The sequence below is a fragment of the Cynocephalus volans genome, chromosome 1 (genome assembly GCF_027409185.1).
Source record: "Cynocephalus volans isolate mCynVol1 chromosome 1, mCynVol1.pri, whole genome shotgun sequence".
Taxonomy (NCBI): domain Eukaryota; kingdom Metazoa; phylum Chordata; class Mammalia; order Dermoptera; family Cynocephalidae; genus Cynocephalus; species Cynocephalus volans.
In genome coordinates, this window is record NC_084460.1 from 295,709,037 (window position 1) to 295,733,153 (window position 24,117).

A 24,117-nucleotide genomic window follows, 5' to 3' on the forward strand; every position below is an offset into this window, starting at 1 on the left:
AATGGTCCATGTAGGAGCCTTGTGAATCTTATTTTAGGTTTTTAGAGGCCCCAGAGAGTTTGGAAATGAAACAAGAATCCTTCTTGAAATTGAACAAGACAAGCAGCAATGCCTGTGATGGCAGATACTCTTATTGTCAGCAACCCCACTGCCAGGGGGTGAGGTCAGTGCTAAGGACCTTGCAGTCTTTCCTTGGAGCTTGCAATGCCAATCCCTTTCTGGCAAAGGAGGCTTTGGTGGACTGACAATAAATATTCAAATTTTGCCTGGGAAAAATTCCCAAAATACAATCTTTATTAAATTTACTTCCCTTTTCATTTCTCTGATTCCTCAAATGCAAAAGCACTGCTTAATGATTCTGCCTCTAATCCCACTTTACTGCAGTACAGGCATGATCTCTCACCAAGGCAAGGTCAAAACGTACTCCTGTCTGGAAAACACACAAGTAGATGTCTCAGCAAATGCTGCTCATTTATTATTATTATTGTTATTATTTTGAGGAGATCATTGGCAGTGAGTGTAATTTTTTATGAATGTATGAATACACGCCCTCTCGTGGGGCAGGTTTTGTGCCTGTTCTTCTTCTACCTACTGGATCACATGGGCTTAGTATCCCAGCAGCGGAATTGCTCTGAGCTGCAGGTACGTGATGGCTCCTGCAATTGTGACTGGCCCCCTTCTTCTGTGTGTGTGTCTGCTGCTGACAGGTGGCCTGGCCGAGGCAGGCAAACTGCTGGTGGTGCCCATGGATGGGAGCCATTGGTTCACCATGCGTCCAATTGTGGAGAGACTCATGCTTAGAGGGCATGATTTGGTCTTAGTTACACCAGAGGTGAGTTGGCAACTGGGAAAATTGTCAAATTGTACAGTAAAGACTTATTCTATTTCTTATACTCTAAAGGATTTGGACCGCGAGTTCATGGGTTTTGCCAACAGTCAATGGAAAACTCGAGGACAAAGTTTATTTTCGATATTAACGAGTTCATACAACACTATTTTTGAACTTTTGTTTTCACATTGTAGGAGTTTGTTTAACGACAGAAAATTAGTAGAATACTTGAAAGAGAGTTCTTTTGATGCAGTTTTCCTGGATCCGTTTGACATGTGTGGCTTGATTGTTGCCAAGTATTTTTCGCTCCCGTCTGTGGTCTTCGCCAGGGGAATATATTGCCATTACCTTGAAGAAGGTGCACAGAGCCCCGGTCCTCTTTCTTACATTCCCAGAGGTTTCTCAGGGTTCTCAGATGTCATGACCTTCAAAGAGAGAGTATGGAACCACATTTTCCACTTGGAGGAGCAATTATTTTGCCCCATTTTCTTGAAAAGTGCCTTAGACATTGCCTCTGAAGTTCTCCAGACACCTGTGACAGCATCTGATCTCTTCAGCCACACATCCATTTGGTTGTTACGAACTGACTTTGTTTTGAACTATCCCAGACCTGTGATGCCCAACGTGTTCTTTGTTGGTGGCATCAACTGCAATCCGTGCAGCCCACTGCCTCAGGTGAGTTATCCCTCCTTTAGCACACGAAGAATAATATGGCAATTGAACAATTGAACAAAGACGTTTCTCCCTGAAGTGTTATTTGTCATTTATAGGTATCACATTTGGGATTTCTTTTTGGTTTAATGAACTATTTAGTGCTAATTCATTTAGTTGTCAGTTGGCACATTTTCTAGAGCTGCCCTTGTTGACGTGTATGTGTATACAGTTGATATAACTGTATATCATCTTCAGGCTGCACTTTTAATGCTCTTTTTGGAAAATTACTGAAAAACACATTAAGAAATGAAATCTTCCTTTTTGCTAGTCCTGTGCTACCCCTGCGTAATGTTCTGGAATTTTGTCTATTATAACTTCTCCCACCTATTTTATAAAGGTAAAATCTCACGTCAGGCTGGACATATTGTTCTTTCCCTTGCATTTTCCTCTTGCCAGTTAATCATAGACGTGTTCACAGGCCAACACGCAACAGATGTGACTCGCTCTTGTAACAGTTGCATAAAAGTCCTTACTCTGAATGCATTGTTGTTTTTTCAACCAAACAAAATAGATATATATTTAGGCTTTTTCCACTTTTTGCTTTTATGACAGGAGTGCACTAACATCCTTAGATACTTGTTCACTTTCATGTATTTTCATATTATTGCTCTTATCTCAGGAGGCCAGAGTCCTAGGAGTAGGGTTGCTGGGTAAATAACATGTACGTGTCACATTTTAATAAATTTGACAGGAAGCTTTCAAAATATTGAACAAGAATATGTGAATATGTGAGTTCTGTTTTTTCTACACACTTTGTATCTCTAGATGTTGTCAAACTTTGAAGTTTTATGGGCAAAAAATTCTGTGTAGCTGCTTCAGCTTGTACTTTCTATTTTATATCTATGAAAATATATGAATACATAATTCACAAAAGAGAAATATCTATATATTTTATGTGTATCATATCTATTTTTTGCTTTTCGTATTTCCTCTTTTGTGAATTACATATTCATGTTCTTTAACCATTTTTTATAAGGCTATTTGTCTTTTTGTTACTAATTGCTACAATCCTCTTGAGTACTAGGAATACTAAGTTAGCTTTTCACATGCACTGCAAATCTTTCTTCCTGGGCTGTTCTTCCTCTCCCGTCACACAGGATTTTCAGTTTTGGGTAATCAAATTGGTGAACTTTTTCTGTAATGGTTTCTGGATTACATCTTTAAGTCTTCCCAAGCCTGAAATATATAAACATTTTCTCCATATTATGTTTTAATGTTTTTTGTTTTTTTTTTCAAAAAGATGACTGGTAAGGGGATCTTAACCCTTGACTTGGTGTTTGTCAGCACCACACTCTCCCAAGTGAGCCACGGGCTGGCCCTTATGTTTTAATGTTTTTAATTCTTCTAACGTTGACAGTATTTTGCTTTTACAATGAGAAGTTCCATCTATACAGTGTAAGGATGTAAATTTACTTTTTTCTCAATGGATATTTCATTGTCCCAATGCCACTTAATAAAAAAATCCATTCTTTACCCATTGAATTGAAATGCATCTTCATCATATTTTAAATTTCCATATTTATTCGCATCTGCTTATGAACTGTCAGTTTTATGCCACTGACTTATGTATGTATTCATGCACCAGTACCATATTTTGATTATACCAGCTTTGTAGTAAATTTGAATGTCTGAGAGGACAAACCCCACAGTCACTATTCTTTTTTCTAAATATTCTTGGTGCTTGTTACATCTTATTCTCTCTGATAAAATTTAAAATTGTTTTGTCTAGTTCCAAAAAATAAAAATGAGCCACTAGGGCTTTTTAAATATTACATTAAATGTTTTTATTAATTCTAGAAAGATGGGCACGCTTTTGCTGTAACATCTTCCTGTTCAGGAATATGTATTTTCTTATGTCCATCAATAAAATTTTGCACTTTATGCAAGTGTTTTATCTTTCTTATTAAAATTTATTCCTCGGCATTTTATTATTTTTGAAACTATTGTGCACAGGACACACTTTCCATTTCTATTTAGAACTGGTGATGGGTCATTAAAGTACATTAAAATTAAATTAAAGAAAATTAATTAAAGTAAATTCGTTTTTGCACATTTATGGTTTATGTAGCCATATCACTAATTACTCTCATTAGCTTGTAAGATTTATTAGGTGTACAGTATCATCTGCAAATAATTGCCTGCACCGAATTATATACCACTTATTTTGTTTTATTTTGGCATATGCCTTCAAAACCTTGTTGAATAACATGGTTGTTATAGCCAGCCTAACTGAGATTCGGTCACTTGCAATTGAAAAAGTCTTCACAAATACAAATTAAGATTCTTGGCAAATGCACAGTCACTAAATTCAGATGAAACACCTATTGCCATATGTCAGTATAGTATTTTATTAGAAACAGACTTTGCATTTTTACCTATTGTTCTGGCTTCTTACAAGATTCAGTAGACTTTGTTAGTGCTAGGATTTAAATGTGTTGGAAACATAATCCCCAGTGCATCCATGTTGGGAGTTGGGGCATAATAAGAGTGGTCAGGTCATGAGGGCATATACTAACATTGTTAAGAAGTAGGTTTATTAGCACCAGAATGTGCTTGTGATAAAAGCGAGTTCAGCCCCTTCTTCCTGTCTTGCACGTGTGGTCTCTCGCCCTTTTGACTTTGGCCATGGTATGATGCGCAAGAAGGCCCTTGCAAGATGCAGACCCTTGATCTTAATTAGACCTCTCAGCCTCCAGAACAGTGAGACAAATAATCTGTTGTTTGTAAATTACCCAGTCTGTGGTATTCTGTTATATCAGCAAAAACCAAACTCAGACAGTAACAGAATAATATTCTCTCATATACTGACAGATGTTTGCTGAAAGAATGACTTTTCAGCCACTTGATCAAAAAGTCAAATGGTGCTCTTTGTCAAAAGCAGGGAGACTACAGATTCAGGCCTGTCAAAATTAGGCATGGCATTCTGCTCTTGGCAAGACCAGGCAAGGAGATGCAAGTTGCAGGACTCTAAGAGGGTGAGCCTGGTCAAAGGACTTCTCTCCTCTTTATCCTCTGTCAATTACAGAGCCAAGCACCATCCAGGCGTTGTCTGCACCCTCACCCTCTACCCAGGGGTGGGGCCCTGCAACTTCCTGAACTGACAACGAGTTCAGTGTGGCTTAGTGGGTTGCCCATAGAAGTAGGGATGTAGAAAGCTATATATGATCTTATGTCACCTATTATATATGGATATCTATAATTTGAAACATATATATACTTTTATATATGTTCAGTTATATATATATAAAAATATAAAATATATGCTTTTATACTTGTATATCTATTCAAGGATATATAGGCAGAAAGTTTTTATATATGTGAAAAATTATATATTTATGTATATATTTGTAAATGTCAATGCAAAGTAAGCAAAATTGTGAAAGAAGAATTCAGATCCTGTAGAAGGCCCTTTGACAAAGAGCCTTGGATACAGCAGAAGTACAGAATTAAATTTTTACCAGATTACTTTATGGATATTGTATATTCCTCCTTTCTTGTTTCAGATGGGCAGGCTATCTGCTGGGAGAGCATACTGTTTGTGTACCTTGTTGGGGAACAAGAGTCATAGTGTGAATCTCATCTGTCTGATTTGAAGAAAACATTGCTTGAAGACAGAGTGTGTGTTTGTGTGCAGTGTCTCAGGCCCTATGTACGGGACTTCCCCGAGGGCCTACTATAACAAAAGTTCCTTACATCTATCAAGGGGAATTATGTTAGGGATATAATTAAATACTTTAACAAGGATGACCGATCATAATTTAGGAAAACATTGAAAGAGTTTAAATGGAAAAAAAAAATCAGTCTGTTTCAACCTTTGGGGAGATCCAGGAGAATTGATTACTATGTCCAGCTGGTCTCTAATCCCTCAGCAGACGTGAGTGGGCTTGGTGGTGGTGCAGAACGATGTGCAGTGAGCTCTTATTTCATTACTCACGATTAAAGGTCCTTCAGATAACAAACATCTACTGAGAGGCTCTGTGTGCCTGCCTGAGTGCAGGGGTCATGGTCATATCAGTAGAAATGGCTTTGCCTGCCGGAAGCTGGATGTCTAATGGAAGGCGGACCTTGATCAGTTACAAGCTGTGAAACACACTTTGAAACAAAAGTAAAGGGTGTGAACAGAACTGATAAAGAGGCCTTGCAGGGTGAGGAGTAGCTGGGGGAGCAGAGTGCGAAGCAGAGCACGTGGCAGGGCAGCGTGAAGACAAATGTCATGAATTCCTTTATGTTTGGAACCCGCGTGTTCTTCCTCTACCCGCCGTGTCACGGGATCTCTTTAGTCTAATGAACAAGGGCATGTGGAAGTCCCAGTTTATGTCTCTTCTGAGAAGTCCCTTTCTCCTTGCTCATTTAGTGCCTAGTGTCCCTCCCCACTGCCCTGGGCTCTTGGGACCACCACCCATGTTGCTGCAAGCCCCCGTGGGAAGTCAGAGACACAGGCCACTTCAGATGCCCGACAGGGCAAGCCATACTTCCTTGCACTGCCCTGTCCCAACTATGGGTGATTCATGAACATATTGGACCTGCCCCGTGTCAGAGGACACTGACTTCTGCAGCCCCCCACCTGACAGCTCATCAAATGGATTACGTGGCCCCCATATCCCACATCACACATGCTGTCCATGTAACTTGATGAGCTGAATATAAGGGATTAACTGACATGTAGATGTGTTTTTATAGCTATTAAAGAAAATATTTATTAATTTTACCTTTACATATTAGTATGCTTGATTCAACAAGTTTCCATTTTGATGTGTCAAACATTTTGCAGGTCTTTTGAAATCTCATAGGTCCTAACCCTCCTACTTGTGGGTTGTGGGTGGCTGAAGGTTCCGGAATAGTAAGCACCCAAGGAGTCAGCCCCTCTACAGGGTCAACTTTCCAGACAGCCCCCTACTTCGCATGTGACATCACCCCCATTGCCCACTGTAGCTCTCCCCTCTGCTCACCATGCCAGGCGTGCTCCACTCTCTTTTTGGGAAATCTGCTCCTTATCCGCAGAGATTGGTTTCATCCCAGGATCTCCCTCCTTCCCCTGCTGGTATCTCTCCCAACCCTGAGTCATCTGGTCTGCTGTAATCTCTGAGGGAAAGTGGCCTTTGCCTGGACACTCAGGTGAATGGTGACTCCTGAGGACACCCTGAGTCCCACAGAACAATGAATTTTTCCTGGCTGTGTTTGCGGAGCCAGGCCTGTGCTTGGAATGGCCCCTTCAGTCCTGTTCCTCAGGCTTCTCCTTTCTCGTGCCCCAGCATGTCAGCAGTGCCCAAGGCATGGGTGTCGAGCCAGTTCTGGTGTGCGTGACTAGCTCTAGGTGAGTCTCCTCTCATGATTCTGTGAACTGCCACTCACTAGGACAGCCTAGTCTCCACACTCATCATCCTGTCGACTTAAATTAGGCTGTCAAGGCAGAAATAATTTTGTAAAGTTGATTGGGAGCCCAGTGTGAGGATTGACCCAGGAAACACCATCTGACAGAGGTGGGGAAGTGCTCCAGAATTTATTACAAATAACAAATGATTTATAGACAGAAAAGCCCAAGGACAGCAGAAACAAAGAACAAAAAACAGATTGATCATTTCAAAGCTACTTTCCTTGTTAAGTGGGGATAGTGAGACAGATCTATAGGGTACTTTTGCTTGTCAGTTTTGGGTAACAATTAAAGCAGAGGGAACCTCATTATCATACATATTTAAATTTAAATTGGCCTATGTGGGAAATTGGCTGTTACCTCTTTCTACTGACTTTTCAAGACAGACCACAACCTAAGCCCCTGGATTTAGCAGAGGTGGCTCCATTCTGGTTTTTAGTCTGGTCTACTGCTATCCAGTGCAGAAATGAGTCCAAAAGACTGGCCTCCAATAATTTTTATTTAACAATCCTCTGGGACCTCCCTCAGCAGTGTGGCCAGCAGGCAGGGCAAACAGGACCCTCCCTCCCTGGGCGTCAGCTGAGAAACCTGAAGCTCAGGAGCAGGGGCGGTCCCCAGGGTGATGGGTGGCCGGGCTGGAAGCAGACGCCAGGCCTTCTGACTCCCACTCCAAGGCTCTCACTGTGTGCTGGCGAGACTTACACTTGTGAAATCTGATTGTTCTAAAGACAAGTAACATATTACATGTTCTGATATTGTGATACATGAAAAGTAATATGGTCTTTGTATGCATTTCTTGGCCAGAGCTCCTAAAAGCCTTGTAACTCCCTGTGTGATGGAAGAAAGAAGGGTCAATGGAGCCTTTTTTGTTTTTCATAAGAATTGCCTCTCAACCACCCCTGAGTTTATGTTAGTGGAATAACCTGGAAAGTCCCTAAGGATGGGGGCTGGTTGCCAGGGGAAGCAACCTTGGGATTAGAAGGAGGGGAGGAGACGGGGTACAGGTTGAGTTGGTCACCAAAGGCTATGATTTAATCTGTCACGACTATTGCACAATGAAGGCCACAGAAAAGCCAAAGAGCACAGGGCTTGGAGGGCTCTGGTGTTTGCTGAGGGGGTGGAGGGTGGCCCGCCTGGAGAGGGTGTGGGAGCTCCGCGCCTCTCTGTTCTCGTCTCGACCTTTGTGCTTCATCCGGCTGTGAGACTGTAGCCTTTGTGACATCCTGTGTAGTAAACCATTAACCACTAAATAAACGGTTTTCCTTGGTTCTGTGAGCTGTTTTAGCAAATGATTGAACTGAAGAAGGGGTGTGTGGGAACCTGTGATTTGTAGCCAAGTCAGACTGAAGTGTGTGTAACCTGGGTACCTAGTACTTGTGATCGGTGTCTGAAATGGGGGCACAGTCTATGGGAGGGAGGCCTTAACCTGTGGGGTCTGCACTAACCCTGGTTAGTGTCAGAATTGGATTGAACCCAGCGGGTTCTGGAGAATTGGTCAGTGAGGGAGAAAACCTGCACACACGTGGTCACAGAAGTGTCGTTCTGTGGTAAGTGAGAGTATAGTCCTTATACACATGTTAATCGAGTCAGTGATCAAATTTACAAAAATGACACATCATTCTTTAAAGGCTCCTATTTTGTTAGTGAATCCCACCATTTGAATGAAAAATGGAAATGAGGTGTGAGAATAAAATGGATAGGCCAACCAAAAACTACTTCATTCATTCAGCGAACATTTACTGAGGCATCGTTCTAGGCACTGGGGATCCAGCAGAGAACAAGTCAACATTGTCCCTGCTCTCAAGGTGCTGCCCTTAGTTGGACAAGACACATAATAAACAACAGGTTAGATGATGATGAGTAAGGAGGGAAGGGGCTTTGGAGTGATGGGCCGGGCTGTTTGATGTTGGGTCAACAGGGAAGGTCTCATTCAGATGACAATGACCAAATCTGGAAGGGAGGGAGGGACCAAGCCACATGGATAACTGGGGTAGAGTTGACATCTTGGTTTTTATCATCATCTAGAGCAGCAGTTGGGACATTATAGCCCTTGGGCCAGATCTAATCTACTCCTGATTTTACAAATAACGTTTTCTTAGAACACAAACATGCCCATTTGTTCAGTGTTGTCTGTGGTTGCACTCCTGCTACAATGGTAGAGTTGAGTCATTACCAAATAGATGAAATGGCCTGCCTAACCTAAAATATTTACTATTTGGGCCTTTACAGAAAAAGTTTCCCAATCCCTAATGTTGAACAGATGTTCTCATAGTGTGTCCAGGAATGCTGGGGAATCCCTGAGACCTTTTAGGGCTGTATGTGAGGTCCAGCTATTTTCATAGTAGTATTAAGACATTATTTACTTTTTTCATTCTCATCTTCTCATGAGGGTACAGCAGAGTTTCCAGAGGACACATGCTATGTGATATTGTAACAGATTGAAGGAAGAAGCACATAGAGTCTGGCTCTCACCCAGGAAGCCAGACATTGAAGGGACTTGCCAAAATGTAAATCAATGTCACTATTCTGACTCATTTTTATTAGTTTTTAGAAATATAGTTATTTTTCAAAAAAAAATTAATTATGTTAACTTATTATGGACTTATCTTGAATATGTTAATGAGAAAGTATTTTTTAAATGTGTCAGTTTTAATTTCTAAAATATTCCATTTATGTAGACATAACTTCCATAAATAGGAGCTTTTGGGAGTCTTTAATCATTGTGAAGAGTATAAAGGAGTCCTGAAATCAAAAAGCTGGAGAACAGCTGATCTAGAACTGATCGATTTTATTTTTGCATCTGAGGCTGCAGGAGTTACAAAAAATGCCCTTCCCATAGGCAGCGGGCCTCAGCTTCCCACCTGTAGAAGGACGGCAGACCCTGACTTCTGAGGGGATGGATGGGTTGTATGGGTTGAGTAGGGTCCTCCAAAAGACACGTTGACGTCCTAACACCCAGTACTGCAGAATGTGACTTGATGTGGACATAGCATCATTGTAGATGTAATAAGTCAGAATGAGGTCTTTAGGTCGAATCCTAATCCAATAGCACCAGTGACCTCATAACAAGGGGAAATTTGAACACAGAGACACACACAGTGAGAATTCTGTGTGGAGATGAGAGCAGAGATTGGGGTGACAGGAGAGATTGCCACCAGATGCTAAGGCGGAGGCCTGGAGCAGAGCCTCAGAGGGAACCACCTCTGCTGACATGTTGGTGTCAGACTTCCAGCCTCCAGAGCTGATGTTTAGGACACCTGGACTGTGGCACTTTGTGGGGGCAGCCCTAGAAACCAAGACATTGGGCCATTGTTTTGTAAGGCAGAAAGTGCTATGCGGGAATCAAGGTACTGTGGCTAGAGCCACCTTCTCTATGTTTCAGCTTCTGGCTGGTCCAGTTGCTAACATCCAAATGCGCTGTCACCCTGCTGCCTTCACACTGTACATAGTTCCACATTTTCTTGCATCTTTAATTTTTCTACCTTCTCTTCTGCCCCCCTTTTGGTTCTCCTGTACTCTGTCGTTTATAGGGCAGGGCTAGATCTTTCACTCATTGAGATTTTTCAGGAGCTACATTTTGGCCACCATAATGGCCCACAGTTCATACCACAGAACCCAGCTGCCTGATCAGAGCCAGAGTGACCACACTGAGGGACCAGTTCTCAGCATTCATGTGAATTAATTTGGATAATTCTTGCATCAACTGGAGGAAATACTGATTCAACACCCGTGTAACATTTGCAGTAATTGAGGCACAGAGCACTGGCATCACCCATCTAGGAAGGGGCAGGCTGACTCCAAAAACTCACATTCCCAATCATAATGAAAGTTGAAATTGTGGTCTTAGAGCATATACCCATCAGGAATAGATTTGGCTGCATGTAACAGAAAGCCCCCAACAACAGTGGGGGTAGGAAATTATCTCAACTCCTTTCTTTACCCACTTGTCCTCCTGCAACACACCTTTTAATTCACCCATGGAGTGGATGCTCCACTGTGGTGTTTTGAATGTTAAATTTGTCACATGCTAATGCTTCCTTTCTGTTGTAAGAAAAGTTGACAAGAAAGTGGAAAAGCATGACAGCTCTTCATCCATGGACATCTGGAGAGGAGCCTGGAGACTTCACATTAGAGGGCTATGGGCACAGGAATCCCTCCAGGTTGTCCTCACACTGGTGCTGTGACTCTTCAGAGAGGGAGAGGCAGATGGGTGGAGATGAAAGAGAACAGTAAACCTAGAAGATCAGGAGAAAGTTGGCAAGGGGTCTAATTGGTCCAAGTTAGCTATGTGGTTAGAAACAGTTACATATTAATATAGGTTCTTTTATATCAAAGGGGAAGATTCAGAGCAAGGGAGAAGTAGCAGGGTGTGTGAAAAGCAGAGGCTGGTTTAGGGAAAAAATCTAGTAGCCTTGTGGTTTAGGGCATGTAAACTACTTATTATTGTTGTTACTCTAACTTCCTGATAGATGGCCTGCCTTCTTGGTGCATTTCAGAGAGTTTCTGCAAGGGTTTTCTTCTTAGCATTTTGGGGCATGGTTGTAGGTGACAAGCTGCTGGTTGTCCCACTGAATGGAAGCCATTGGCCTAGTATGAAGGATATAGTTGAATTTCTCAGTGCCAGGGGGGGATGACACTGCAGTGCTGGCACCAGAAGCCAATATGCTTTTGAGTAAATCCAAATACTATGCAAGAAAAATATATCCTGTGCCCTATGACCAAAAAGAGCTGAAGAACCATTTCTGCTCCCCCGGAAACAATCACTTTGCTGAGAGATCATTTCTGACTGCTGCTCAGACAGAGTACAGGAATAGCATGATGGTTCTTGAGTTGAGCTTCATCGACTGCCAGAGCCTCCTGAAGGACCGTGCCACCCTGAATTTCCTCAAGGAGAGTAAGTTCAATGCTCTTTTCACAGACCCGGCCTTACCCTGTGGTGTGATCGTGGCAGAGTACCTGGGCCTGCCCTCTGTGTACCTCTTCAGGGGCTTCCCATGCTTGTTCCCCAGAAGCCCAAACCCCATATCCTACTTTCCCAGGTGTTACACAGAGTTCTCACACCACATGACTTTTCCCCAGTGGGTGGCAACTTCCTGGTTAGTTTGTGGGAGAACTATCTGTTTCATTGTCTGTATTCAAAGTGTGAAGACCTGGCCTCAGATATCCTCAAGAGAGATGTGCACTTACCTACCTTATATCAGAAGGGCTCCATGCGGCTGTTGAGATATGGTTTTGTGTCTGAGTATCTCAGGCTTATGATGCCCAACATGGTCTTCGTTGGAGGGACCAACTGTGGGAAGAGCAGAGACCTGTCTCAGGTTGGTGGAGTTATTTCTTTTGGATTGCCCTGTTTCATCCAGGACAGACATTGTTCTTGGAGGCTCTGTCTTCCCTCACTCATTTGGCTTCTCATGCCAACTGTCACCTGGGAGAGTTGTCTGGACCAATGGTGATGGGAATGGATGCCAGGCTCTGAGTAGTGGGGACGTGCAGGAGACTGGAGGCTCAGGTGATAAGGGGCATGTGAATGAGGACAGGGTTCGAGCTTGGCTATGGCAGGAGTTAGGTGTAGCTAGGTAAGTTGTGGACAGCCACATAATTGTTGAACGAGCTTAGAGAGGTTCCTGTCCAAAGAGAGGTGAAACCTGATCACTGGGACAGCCCCAGGTGGAAACTCATTCTCCCAACTCTGTCTCACACTGTGTCCCTGGGCCCCAGCCTGGGGTCAGCACATTATAGCCAGTAGCCAGCCTGCCCCAAGACCAGTTTTTATACAGCCAGAGCTGAGAGTGGTTTCTGTTGTTCTAAGGGGATGTTAAAAGCTACAACAATGACAACACAGAATGAGTGACAGAGATGTATTTGGCCTGCAAAGCCTACACATTCCTACCTGGTCTTCACAGAAGACATGCGGTAGCCTCTGAGCTAAGGCAAGTGTCTGTAGATGCCCTTCTGACATACGGGAAATAGGGCCAGAGTTACTCTGAAAATAAAAATCTGTGAGTTTTTAAAACACAATTTAAGTATTTATACCTTTGAAAAGCTTCAGACCACTCCATCTGTATTTTAATCCAGAATTTTCTTTTTCAATGCATTTTTCATCAGAGAGAAAGCCTCAAACAGGTCACGAAGCCCCTTCCCACCCTGTGTGACCCCTGCTGATTTCTCTGTGAGTCAGTGGGATGGCTGGCAGCAGCTCCCATGACAGGGCAGGGGCCCGGGAGGAGCATAAATGGACTGGCTGCAGGAGCCTGGGCAGGAAACAGAAACTGGCAGTGTCAGGACAACTGCACTAAGAATTTAAGAAGCAAAGGTTATTGATTGATTTAATAATTTATTATTATTTGTTGAGTTATTCATTCTTCTTACAAAGACATTTGACAAAAGAATAAGATATCATTTTTGGTAGGAACCATCCAATTTTTGCAAAAAGAGTTGTGTTTAGTTGCATTGACACGCCAGACTGCAGTGAGAGCATTTTTGACATCCGTGAACCTGGATCTGGTACTTGACCTCATGTGTGTCTCAGCTGTAATCCCTACATGTACCATAAGGAATGCTCTGTATTACAATATGTAATGACCAACTTGTACTTCTACATATTAAGAATTAAAAAGTGATCAGCATCAACTTTCTTTTGTCAAATAACCAGACCATTTCAACACTATGAAAAAAAAAAGTACACTTTGGAGAGATGGATATATCTTGGAAGCAGACAAAGGCAGTGGTAACATGACATTGTGAATGCACTAAATGGCACAGAATTGTTCACTTTTACGTGGTTCATTTTTTGTTATTTGACTCAATAAGTTATTGAAAAAAATACATCATAGATCAGGAAAAATAAAGCCCTGATTTATCGCTTAAAAAAATACACTCCTCATTTGGCCAATAGGACAATCAGGCAATATATGAAGTAAACACAGCACAAATGGCCAATAAAACTTGTAAAACACATTTAATTTCAGAAATATCCCAAGAAATTCAGATTAATAAGCAACGAAATTCAATTTTTCCTATCAAATTTGCAAGGTTACATTTGGCCCATCTGTAAAATACAAACTGATGTATTTCCAAAAATGTGCAAAGGCTTTTGGAAACCGTAGCTTGATGGACCTTCCTGGCAGAAGGCTCCAATGCACAGTCGAGGAAAGTGTCCTTTCTCAGGGTGGCCTCTGGGCTCCCAGCCACGCCCAAGTGGGAGAGTCCAGCAATGTCACTGCCACTTCCACCCTCATCCACCTCCTCTGCCCAAGGAGGGACTGAGCCACCTCAGAGGCCGTCTGCATTTCTGCCCAGCTTGGCCCTTAGAGAAGCCCCTTGGTCACCTGGCTGGTGGTTCTTGCACTGAGAACTGCAGAGGCTGGGCCATGAGGCAGCACCAGATGTTCTAGAACCGCATATCTCAGCCCTGCCGGGATCTCCTCATCACCCCTGTGCACCTTGTCATCTGCCCCCCAACAGTTCTGCTTGTCTCAGATCCCTGCAGGTGCCCCTGCACCCTTCTGTGTGCCTCTGGGGTCCTCACTTCTTCCCCAGAGTCTCACACACTCTTACATGAGAAAAGAGTCTTTCTTTTGAGGCCCTTCTCCTCTGCCATAGGGCCTCGAATCCAGGCCAGGTGCCGGGACACTCTCTACGTTGTCCTTCTTGCTGTTAGTTCAGCCCCCTCCATCCCTTGGCTAACCTCTTTTCATATTGGGAGGCTCAGGTGTCAAATATCTCAGTTGTAGAAGAGAACATTATATTATTAGAAGGGCCCTTGGAGTGTTTTGTTTAGAACAAGTCGTTTCCACTTGCAGTGCAAACAACTGCTCAAATCTTCAGAAGGACAGTTTTCTCTTTTTTTCCAACAAGAGCTGTGCATACGTTAGAGCCATATCATGACCACAACTCTGGTTCGGGGAATGAGATATCCTCCTTTCAGCCCAAGCTAGGGCTAGGAAGCCTCCCCCACTGGCCCCAGTGTTCCTTCCCATGTCCCCATTGTATTAGCGGAGCAAGAGCACAGGAGCTACAGGCTTGGATTGGAACCTAGCTTTGTGGCTGGGGCACGTGCTGGCTTGCTTCTGAGTATTCATTTCTCCCTCTGTGAAATAGCAGCACACACACAGGAAGTTGTGGCAGGGGCAGGTAAGGTCAAGGTCACGGGAGAACTCTGAAAACTGTAAATGCAGCACAAGTTGGACTGGGCTGCTTCAGGCTAGAATAATAGGATTGAGGACCCTCAGATAGGAAGCTCTCTCACTCAGTAGAACAAACCGAGGCTTCTAGAAGTTGAGTGAGCTTCCTAAGGCCACAGCTGCTGCAGCACTCAGAGACAGGAGGGAACTCACCTCCACCTCCTCTCCTGTGTCGCCCAGCGCTTTTCCCCATTACACAAGACCTGGAAAGTAGCAGCAACATGAAGGGAAGAAAGGAAGCCGAATGAGGAGCCAGCAGATGTGACCAGCCTCCTTGTGGCATGTGGCCTTGGACTTCAGCTTCCTGACATTAAAATGGGCTGAAAACATCAGCCTCCCCTCACAGGTTGTTTGAGGTCAAATGGGGAATGGACAGCACGTGACAGTGTTTTGTGGACTGTCAGGGGAGACTATGGCCCTACCCCTCTCTTCCTTGGACCCTGGCTCAACAGGGCTGAGACTGTCTCTCTTCAAGATGATAAGAACAACGTGGATTTCTTGCAACATTTTTTGGGGAGCATTTTCCCAGGAAACCTGATCCCAGTTCCTCAAGATTAGTTCTCTTCCCAAGTTTCCTCCTCTTGTTTTTCAGAATCATCAAGATATTGGTTCTCAAATCAAGTTGATTTTTCCCCCCAGGGCAGAAAATTCTTGAGGCATTTTTTGTGATACTAAATTTTGGTGATGGGGTGATACTGTCATTTAGTAGCTAGAGGCCAGGGATGCCGTTAAAAGTCCTACAGTGTGGGCTGGCCAGGTGATCTCGATTGGTTAGCGCATGATGTTGGTAACTCGAAGGTCAAGGGTTTAGAATCTGGACAGGTAGCTGCCACCCCCCTAACTCTGTGCCCCCCCCCCCACCAAGTAGTACTGAAGTTGAGAATCTCTGATCTGAATAAATACTAAGTAGGCATCAGTGACCCCCAGCCAGCTGTAGTGGGGGCAGCAAGGATCCTCTGAGCTCTTCTCGGCTCCCTACTGGCGTCTCTACAAGTAATGCTCATTCACGCTGAAATCTTAATGTTTCTTAGTTGAGCTGAGGGTTGATTCTAGGCAAGTCGGGGGAACAAAACCTCAAAATGCCAAGTCGCTCTAAATAGACACTTTTTAGAACAGATGGTTTTGGCCAGGGCTCACAATGCCTGCAATGTTCTGCTCTCTTTCAAAACTCTGTGTTTATAACATGGAGATCACCGGATATGTGGAACATTTCAGCAGTAGTATTTCTAATAAGTAATTATCTAAGGAGTGCCTAAATGCTAGAGTGAATCAGCGTTAAAAAAAAAAAAGTGTTCAATATGAGTATCCAAAAAAACTAGAAACTTTGGCTGATTAATAATTTAGGTAGTTAGGAGAATGTTTGGGTTTTTTTAACAGTTTTTTCTAGATGTAATTCACATACCATACAATTTGCTCATTTCAGTGGTTTATATTATCTTCACTGATTTGTACAACCATCACCACAGTCAATTTTGAAACATTTTTAGTCATCCCCAAAAGATACCCCATACCTGTCACCACTCCTCATTCCTTCCTGCCCCCATACTCCACCACCATTAATCTACTTTCTCTCTATATGGATTTGCTCATTCTGGACATTACATAGAAAATGTGGCTAGTTTTGTTTTTGTTTGTTTGTTTGTGTTTTTCCTTAGCATAAAGTTTTCAAGGTTTATTCATATTGTAGCATAACTTTTTACTGCCAAAATTTTTTTCATTCTATGGATAAACCACACTTTATGCATCTACTCATCAGCTGATGGATGTTAAGGTTGTTTCCACTTCTTGGTTATTATGAATAAAGCTGCTGTGAACACTCACGTACAAGTTGTGTGTGGATATTTGTGTTCAATTCTCTTGGATATACACCTAGGTGTGGAATTGCTGGGTTGTGTGGTAACTGTACAGGTAATCATTTGAGGAACTGCTAAACAGTTTTTCAAGGTGTCTGCACCATTTTTTTTATTGTGGTAAAATACACATAAAATAAAATTTACCATTTTAAAGCCTACAACTCAGTGGCATTAGTACACTCCCAACGTTGTGCACTGTCACCACTCTCTTGTTCTGGAACATTCATCACCCCCATAAAAACTCACATGCCTTGAAAGCAGTCATTCCTCATGGTCCCCTCCCCTGCCCTGGGCAACCCCCACCTGCTCTCTGTCTCTATGGATTTGCGTATTCTGGATGTTTCATGTAATGAAAATCATATGTGGCCTTTTGTGTCTGTTTTCTTTACTTATCATGTTTTTGAGGTTCACCCACACTGTAGCATGTATCAGCACTTCGTTCCTTTTTCTGGCTGAATAATATTCCATTGCCTGAACATACTACATTTTGTTTATCATTCATCAGTTGATGGACATTTGGGTTGCTCCTTTTTGGCTGTTGTAAAGAGTGGTACTATGGGCATCTGTGTACATGTTTTTTGTTTGAGGATGTTTTCAGTTCTTTGGGGTATATACCCAGGAGTGTAACTGTTGGGTCATATGGTAATTCTGTGTTTAAATTATTGGGGACCCACAGGCTGTTTTTCACAGTGGCTGCACCATTTCACATTCCCACTAGATGTATGAGGTTTCCAATGTCTCCATATTGTTGCCAACACTTGCTATTTTTCATTTTTTAAAAATAAGAGTATAACCATTATAGTAGGTGTGAAGAGCTATCTCATTATTTTCATTTCCATTTCCCTACCTGTTAACATTCAGCATCTTTTCATGTGCTCATTGCCATTTCTGTATCTTCTTTGGAGAAATATCTATGAAGCCCTTTGTGCATTTTTAAATTGGGTTGTTTTTGTTGTTGTTGAGTTGTAAGAATTCTTTATATATATGTGTACATTTTTTTTTTTTTTTTTTTTTGGCAGCTGGCCCATAAGGGGATTCAACTCTTGTGTTACAAGACCACACTCTAACCAACTGAGCTAACCAGCCAGCCCTTTTAAATATTTTGGATAGAAGTCCCTTATCAAATATATGTATGTACTTTTCTCCTATTTTGTGGGTTTTGTTTTCACTTTTTTGATGGCAACTTTGAAGCACAACAGTTTTAAATTTTGATTAAGTTCAGTTGATCTATTTTTTTTTCTTTGGTTGCTTGTGCTTTTGGTGTCATATTTTAAAAACATCACCAAATCCAGGATCAGGAAGATTTATGCTTGTGTTTTCTTCTAAGAGTTTTAGTTTTGCCTCTAATATTTAGAGTTTAAACTTAGCTCCATTTTGAGTTAATTTTTATGTGTGATATAAGGTAAAGATCCAACTTGTTTTTTTTTTTTTTGGCAGATGTGTATACATCTGTCCTAGCATCATTTGTTGAAAAGATGATTCTTTCCCCTTTGAACTGTCTTGGGTCTCTTGTGGAAAATCATTTGGCTGTAAATGGGAGAGTTTATCTGGACTCTCAATTCTATTCCATTGGTTTTATGCATATGTTTATGCCAGTACCACACTTTCTTGATTACTGCAGCTTTATAGTAAGTTTGAAATTGAGAAGTGTGAATCCTCTAAACTTGTTATTTTTTTAAAAAGTTGTTTTGGCTATATTGGGTACCTTGAGTTTTTATGTGAATGTTAGGATCGGTTTGTCAACTTTTGCTAAAATGCCAGCTGGAATTTTGATAGGAATTGTGTTGACCCTGTAGACCAACTTCAGGGATATCGCATCTTAAAGTAAATCTTCTGTGGGATCTCTTTCTGTTTGTTTAGGTCTTCTTTAATATTTTTCAACACTGTTTTTTACTTCTCAGTTTAAAGTCTCAAAGTTTAAAGAAAATTAAATCTATTCTAAGTATTTTAGTTTATTTGATGCCATTTTAAATGAAATTGTTTTCTTAATTTTAATTTTGTATTGTTTATTGCTAGTATGTAGAAATACAATCGATTTTGGTATATTGATCTTATACTTTGAAATCTTGCTAAACTTGTTTACTTGTTCTAGAAGATAGCCTTACTTTTTCCTTTCCAATCTGGATGAATTTTATTTCTTTTGCTTGCCTAATTACCCTGGCTATTACCTCTAGTACAGTGTTGAATAGAAGGGGGAAGAGAGGACAACCTTTTCTTTTCCTGATCTTAGGGAGAAAGCATTTAGTTTTTTACCATGAAGCCTTAGCTGGAGATTTTTTTGTAGATGCCCAGATGACCAGATGGGGAAGTTCCCATCTACTCTTAGTTTATCAAGTGTCTTAGTTTGTTTTGTGTTTAGACAACAAAATATCCGAGACTGGGTAATTCATAAACAACAGAAATGCACTTATCACAGTTCTGGAGGCTGGAAAGTCTAAATCAAAATGCTGGCAGGTTTGATGTCTGGTGAAGGTCTGGTCTCTGCTTCCAAGATGGTGACTTGAATGCTGCATGCTCCGAAGAGGAGGAAAATTGTGTCCTCACCTGGTGGAAGGTGTAAGCAAAAAAGGGACAAACTCCTTCCTTTAATCAATGTCATTATGAAGACATTAATCTATTCATGAGGTCAGAGCCCTCACGATTGAAACCCCTCCCCAAAGGCCTCACCTCCCAACAATGTTGCATTGGGGATTAAGTTTCTAACACATGAGTTTTGGGAGACACATTCCGATTATACCATTGAGAATTCTTATCATACATGGGGTATTGGGTTTTAGCAATTGCTTTGTCTCTGCCTATTGAGGTAAACATGTGTGTTTTTGTCCTTTTTTCTAGTGATGTGATGTATTACATTAATTTTCAGGTGTTAAGTCAACTTTGTATTCTTACTTGATCATATTGTATAGTCCTCTTTATATGTTCTGCATTCTGTTTTGTGTTATGTTGTTGAAGAGTTTTGCATTTGTCATAAGAGGTATTGGAAGTTTTATTTTCTTGTGAAGTATTTGTGTTTGGTATCAGAATATTATTGGCCTGTAGAATAAGTTGAGAAATGTCCCCTCCTGTTCTGTTTTTTGGAGTAGCCTATTAAGAATTGGTATTCATTCTTTAAATATTTGATGGAGTTCACTAGTGAAGGCATCTGGGCCTGGGCTTTTCTTTACTGGAAGTTTTAAACTTAATAACTCAGTCTTTTTACTCGTTACAGGTGTTTTCAGATTTTGTATTTCTTCTTGATTCCATTTCAGTCGTGTGTTTCTTTCTGGGAGTTTGTCCATTTTATCTAAGTTACCTACTTTTGGCATACAAACAGTCTAGAGTATGCCTTTATAAAACTTTTTATTTCTGTAAGGTCAATAATGATGTCCCCTCTTTCAATCCTGATTTTAGTAATTTGAGTCTTCTCTATTTTTTCTTTTCCAATATACCTGAAGGTTTGTCAATTTTGTGAATATTTTTGAAGAGCCAAATTTGATTTTGTTGCTTTTCTCTATTGGTTTTCTATTTGCTGTCATTAATTTCCTGTCTACTCTTCATTCTTTCCTTCCTTCTGCTAGCTTTGTATTTAGTTTTGTTTGCTTCCTGGCAGATTGACACTTTCGTCATTACACAATGGTGCTCTTTATCTCTACTAATATTTTTTGTTTTAAATTCTATTTTATCTGGTATTAGTACAGCCACTGTGACTTTTTTATGGTTTCTGTTTCATGATATATCTATTTTCTATCTTTTTACTTTGTAAAATGCATTTTTTGAATCTAAATTTTTGTATATTTAAATCTCAAATGTGTCTTGTGTAGACAGGTGATAGTTGGATCTTGTTTTTTAATCCAGTCTGGCAATCTCTGTTTTTTAATTGGGTTGTTTAATCCATTTACATTTAATGCTATTATTGATATAGATGAAATTGCTTACCATTTTACTTACTGTGTTCTCGAGTCTTCTTTCTGTTTCTCTGTTCCTCCTTTATAGCTCTCTTTTCCATTAAGTGACTATTTTCTAGTGTAACATTTTAATTCCTTTAATAATTTTATCAGTATTTATAAAAGTTATTTTCTGAATATCTGTTCTAGATTTTACTATATACATTTTTCTTTCTTTTTTTTTTTTTTTTTCTGACCGGTAAGGGGATTGCAACCCTTGGCACAGTGTCATCCACACCACGTTCAGCCAGTGAGCACACAGGCCATCCCTACATAGGATCTGAACCCACGGCCTCAGTGCTACCAGTGCCACACTTTCCTGAGTGAGCCACGGGGCCGGCCCTACTGTATACATTTTAACGAACCGGTATCTATTTCAGATTTTTACCAACTTAGTTTCAGATAAACATAGGAATGTTACTCCTATATAGTTCTATTTCCATTCTTCCCTTTTTGTGATATTATTGTTATATGTTGCATCTATATTTATCACACACCCAACAATACATTGTCACAGTATTACTTTACATAAATGTACACAGGTTAAATAATCTGAGAGAAGATTACTAACTACATATTTATAGAGTTTGTTACATTGCCCTTATATATAATTTCTGGTTCTTTTCATTTGTTCTTGGGTATCTGAGTTACCATCTAGTGTCATTTCTTTGCCCAATTTCTCTTTGTTTCCACCTGCCTCCTTTGTGCTGTTATTGTCATATATACTACAGTTCCGTGTGTTATAGGACCAACAATACAATTATATACATATTGTTTTGCAGAATTGCTTTTTAAACTAGTTAAGAGAACAAAGGAGAAGAAATATTCATGTGTCTTTTATAATTACATAATTACTATTACTGATGCTTTTTGTTTTCTTTGTGTGCATTCAAATTACTGTATGGGTTCACTTGCTTTTAACCTAAAGAACTTCCTTTAGTATATCTTTTAAGTCGAGTCTGCTAGCAACAAAATCTCTCAGTTTTTGTTGATGTTGGAATGTCTTATTTAGTGCAGATTTACTTTTGTTTCATTTGTGCCTTTGAAAGGATACTCATTAGAGACTTGTCTTCGGAGTCACATCATGCCTTATTTTCAAAACTGAGCATATTTTTAGCAGATGCACATTAGGCAAATTCAATGGTAATACTTTTCAAGAATTAGAAGTGAGGAGCTTACCTTCAGCTATAGAGAGAAGCTGGTGATGTTGCTGTCAGAGGGAGAAATGGCTTGTGGATCTGGGAAAGTTTGAAGAGAGAAAAGTTGAGTTGATAGCTCTAGGAAGTTGAAGGTCTTCCCTCAAATTATAAGAGTGAGATAATATTCACAATTATTTTAAAGAAATTCACCATTACATTGGTATCTTTTAATGGCCTGAGCAGGTGGGTGTTCAACAGATCCGCTACATAATTTGTGTGCCCCAATGCAAAATGCACATGAGGGGCCCTTTGTTCAAAAATTATTAAGAATTTCAGGAGAGTGATAGCAGAATTTTAAACAAAGTGCAAAACCCTTCTAAACATGGGGCGTGGTGTGACTGCACTGGTTGCACCTGCATGAAGCTGGCCCTGGCAGAAGGAAAGGGAGAGCTGGGAAAGCAAGAGAACCAGGCTGTGGCCTTGCACCACCTCAAGGGTGCACCCTGCGCCATGTGCTAGGTAGATGGTGCCCTTTGGAAGTGTTCAAGCCACTGACCCTGAAAAGAACATTTCGTAAAGTTAAGCATTGCATAAGAGCAGTGGCCAAGTGTAATAACTATTTAAAATCCCATTGGTCTTCTGGCTGCAGTAGAAATGGCCAGAGCAAATGGCCACTAATCTCACCATGGTCTGAGTACATCAAGCAGGAAATCAAAAAATTTATTGAAACTAATGAAAATAATGATACATCATACCAAAACCTGTGGGATACTGCAAAAGCAGTATTAAGGGGGAAATTTATTGCATTAAATGCTCACCTCAGAAGAATGGAAAGATGGCAAGTGAACAACCTAACACTTCACCTTAAAGAACTAGAAAAACAAGAACAATCCAAACCTAAAGTTAGCAGACGGAAAGAAATCATTAAGATCAGAGCAGAACTTAATGAAATTGAAACCCAAAAAGCAATACAAAAGATCAGTGAATCAACAAGTTGGTTTTTTGAAAAGATAAAAAAAATTGACAAACCATTAGCATGGCTAACTAAAAAAAGAAGAGAGAAGATCCAAATAACACAAATTAGAAATGAAAAAAGGTGATATTGCAACTGATACATCTGAAATACAAGGAATCATTCGAGACTACTATAAACAACTATACGCCAACAAGTTTGAAAATCTGGAGGAAATGGATAAATTTCTGGACACACACAAGCTCCCAAAACTGAGCCAAGAAGACGTAGAAAATCTGAAGAGACCAATAACAATTAAGGAGATTGAAGCTGTTATCGGAAGGCTCCCAACAAAGAAAAGCCCAGGACCAGATGGATTCACAGCAGAATTTTACCAAATATTCAAAGAGGAATTGACACCAATTCTTTACAAACTATTCCAAAAGATTGAAACAGAGGCAAATCTCCCAAACTCATTCTATGAAGCAAACATCACCCTGATACCAAAACCAGGTAAAGATACAACTAAAAAAAAAACTACAGGCCGATATCCTTGATGAACATATATGTAAAAATCCTCAATAAAATACTAGCTAACAGAATACAGCAACACATACATAAAATTATATACCACGATCAAGCGGGATTCATCCCAGGGATGCAAGGTTGGTTCAACATACGCAAATCAATAAATGTGATACACCATATTAATAAAATCAAACACAGGGACCATATGATCATCTCTATAGATGCTGAAAAAGCATTTGATAAAATTCAACATTCATTCATGACAAAGACCCTCTATAAGTTAGGTATAGACAGAAAGTATCTCAACATAATTAAAGCCATATATGATAAACCTACTGCCAATATCATCCTGACTGGCGAAAAGCTGAAAGCTTTTCCTTTAAGAACAGGAACTAGACAAGGATGCCCACTCTCACCACTCCTATTCAACATAGTGTTGGAAGTACTAGCCAGAGCAATCAGAGAAGAGAAGGAAATAAAGGACATCCAGATTGGAAAAGATGAAGTCAAACTGTCCATGTTTGCAGATGACATGATCCTATATATCGAACAGCCTAAAGCCTCTACAAAAAAACTCTTGGAGTTGAAAAATGATTTTAGCAAAGTAGCAGGATACAAAATCAAC

The 24,117-nt window shown here is 40.7% G+C and overlaps 1 protein-coding gene across 3 annotated transcripts in view; it reads left to right on the forward strand.

The window, feature by feature from the left end:
* Positions 1-24,117, forward strand: part of LOC134372958 (UDP-glucuronosyltransferase 1-6) — a 253,422-nt gene that overhangs the window by 198,960 nt on the left and 30,345 nt on the right. The window contains exon 1 of one of the 3 annotated variants that reach the window (XM_063090337.1): positions 650-1,504. The exons of the other annotated variants lie outside the window; for them this stretch is intronic. Within the exon in view, the coding sequence (XP_062946407.1) occupies positions 650-1,504 (855 nt within the window). Of the gene's footprint in view, positions 1-649; positions 1,505-24,117 lie in introns of those variants that run through there. 3 annotated transcript variants of the gene reach the window in all.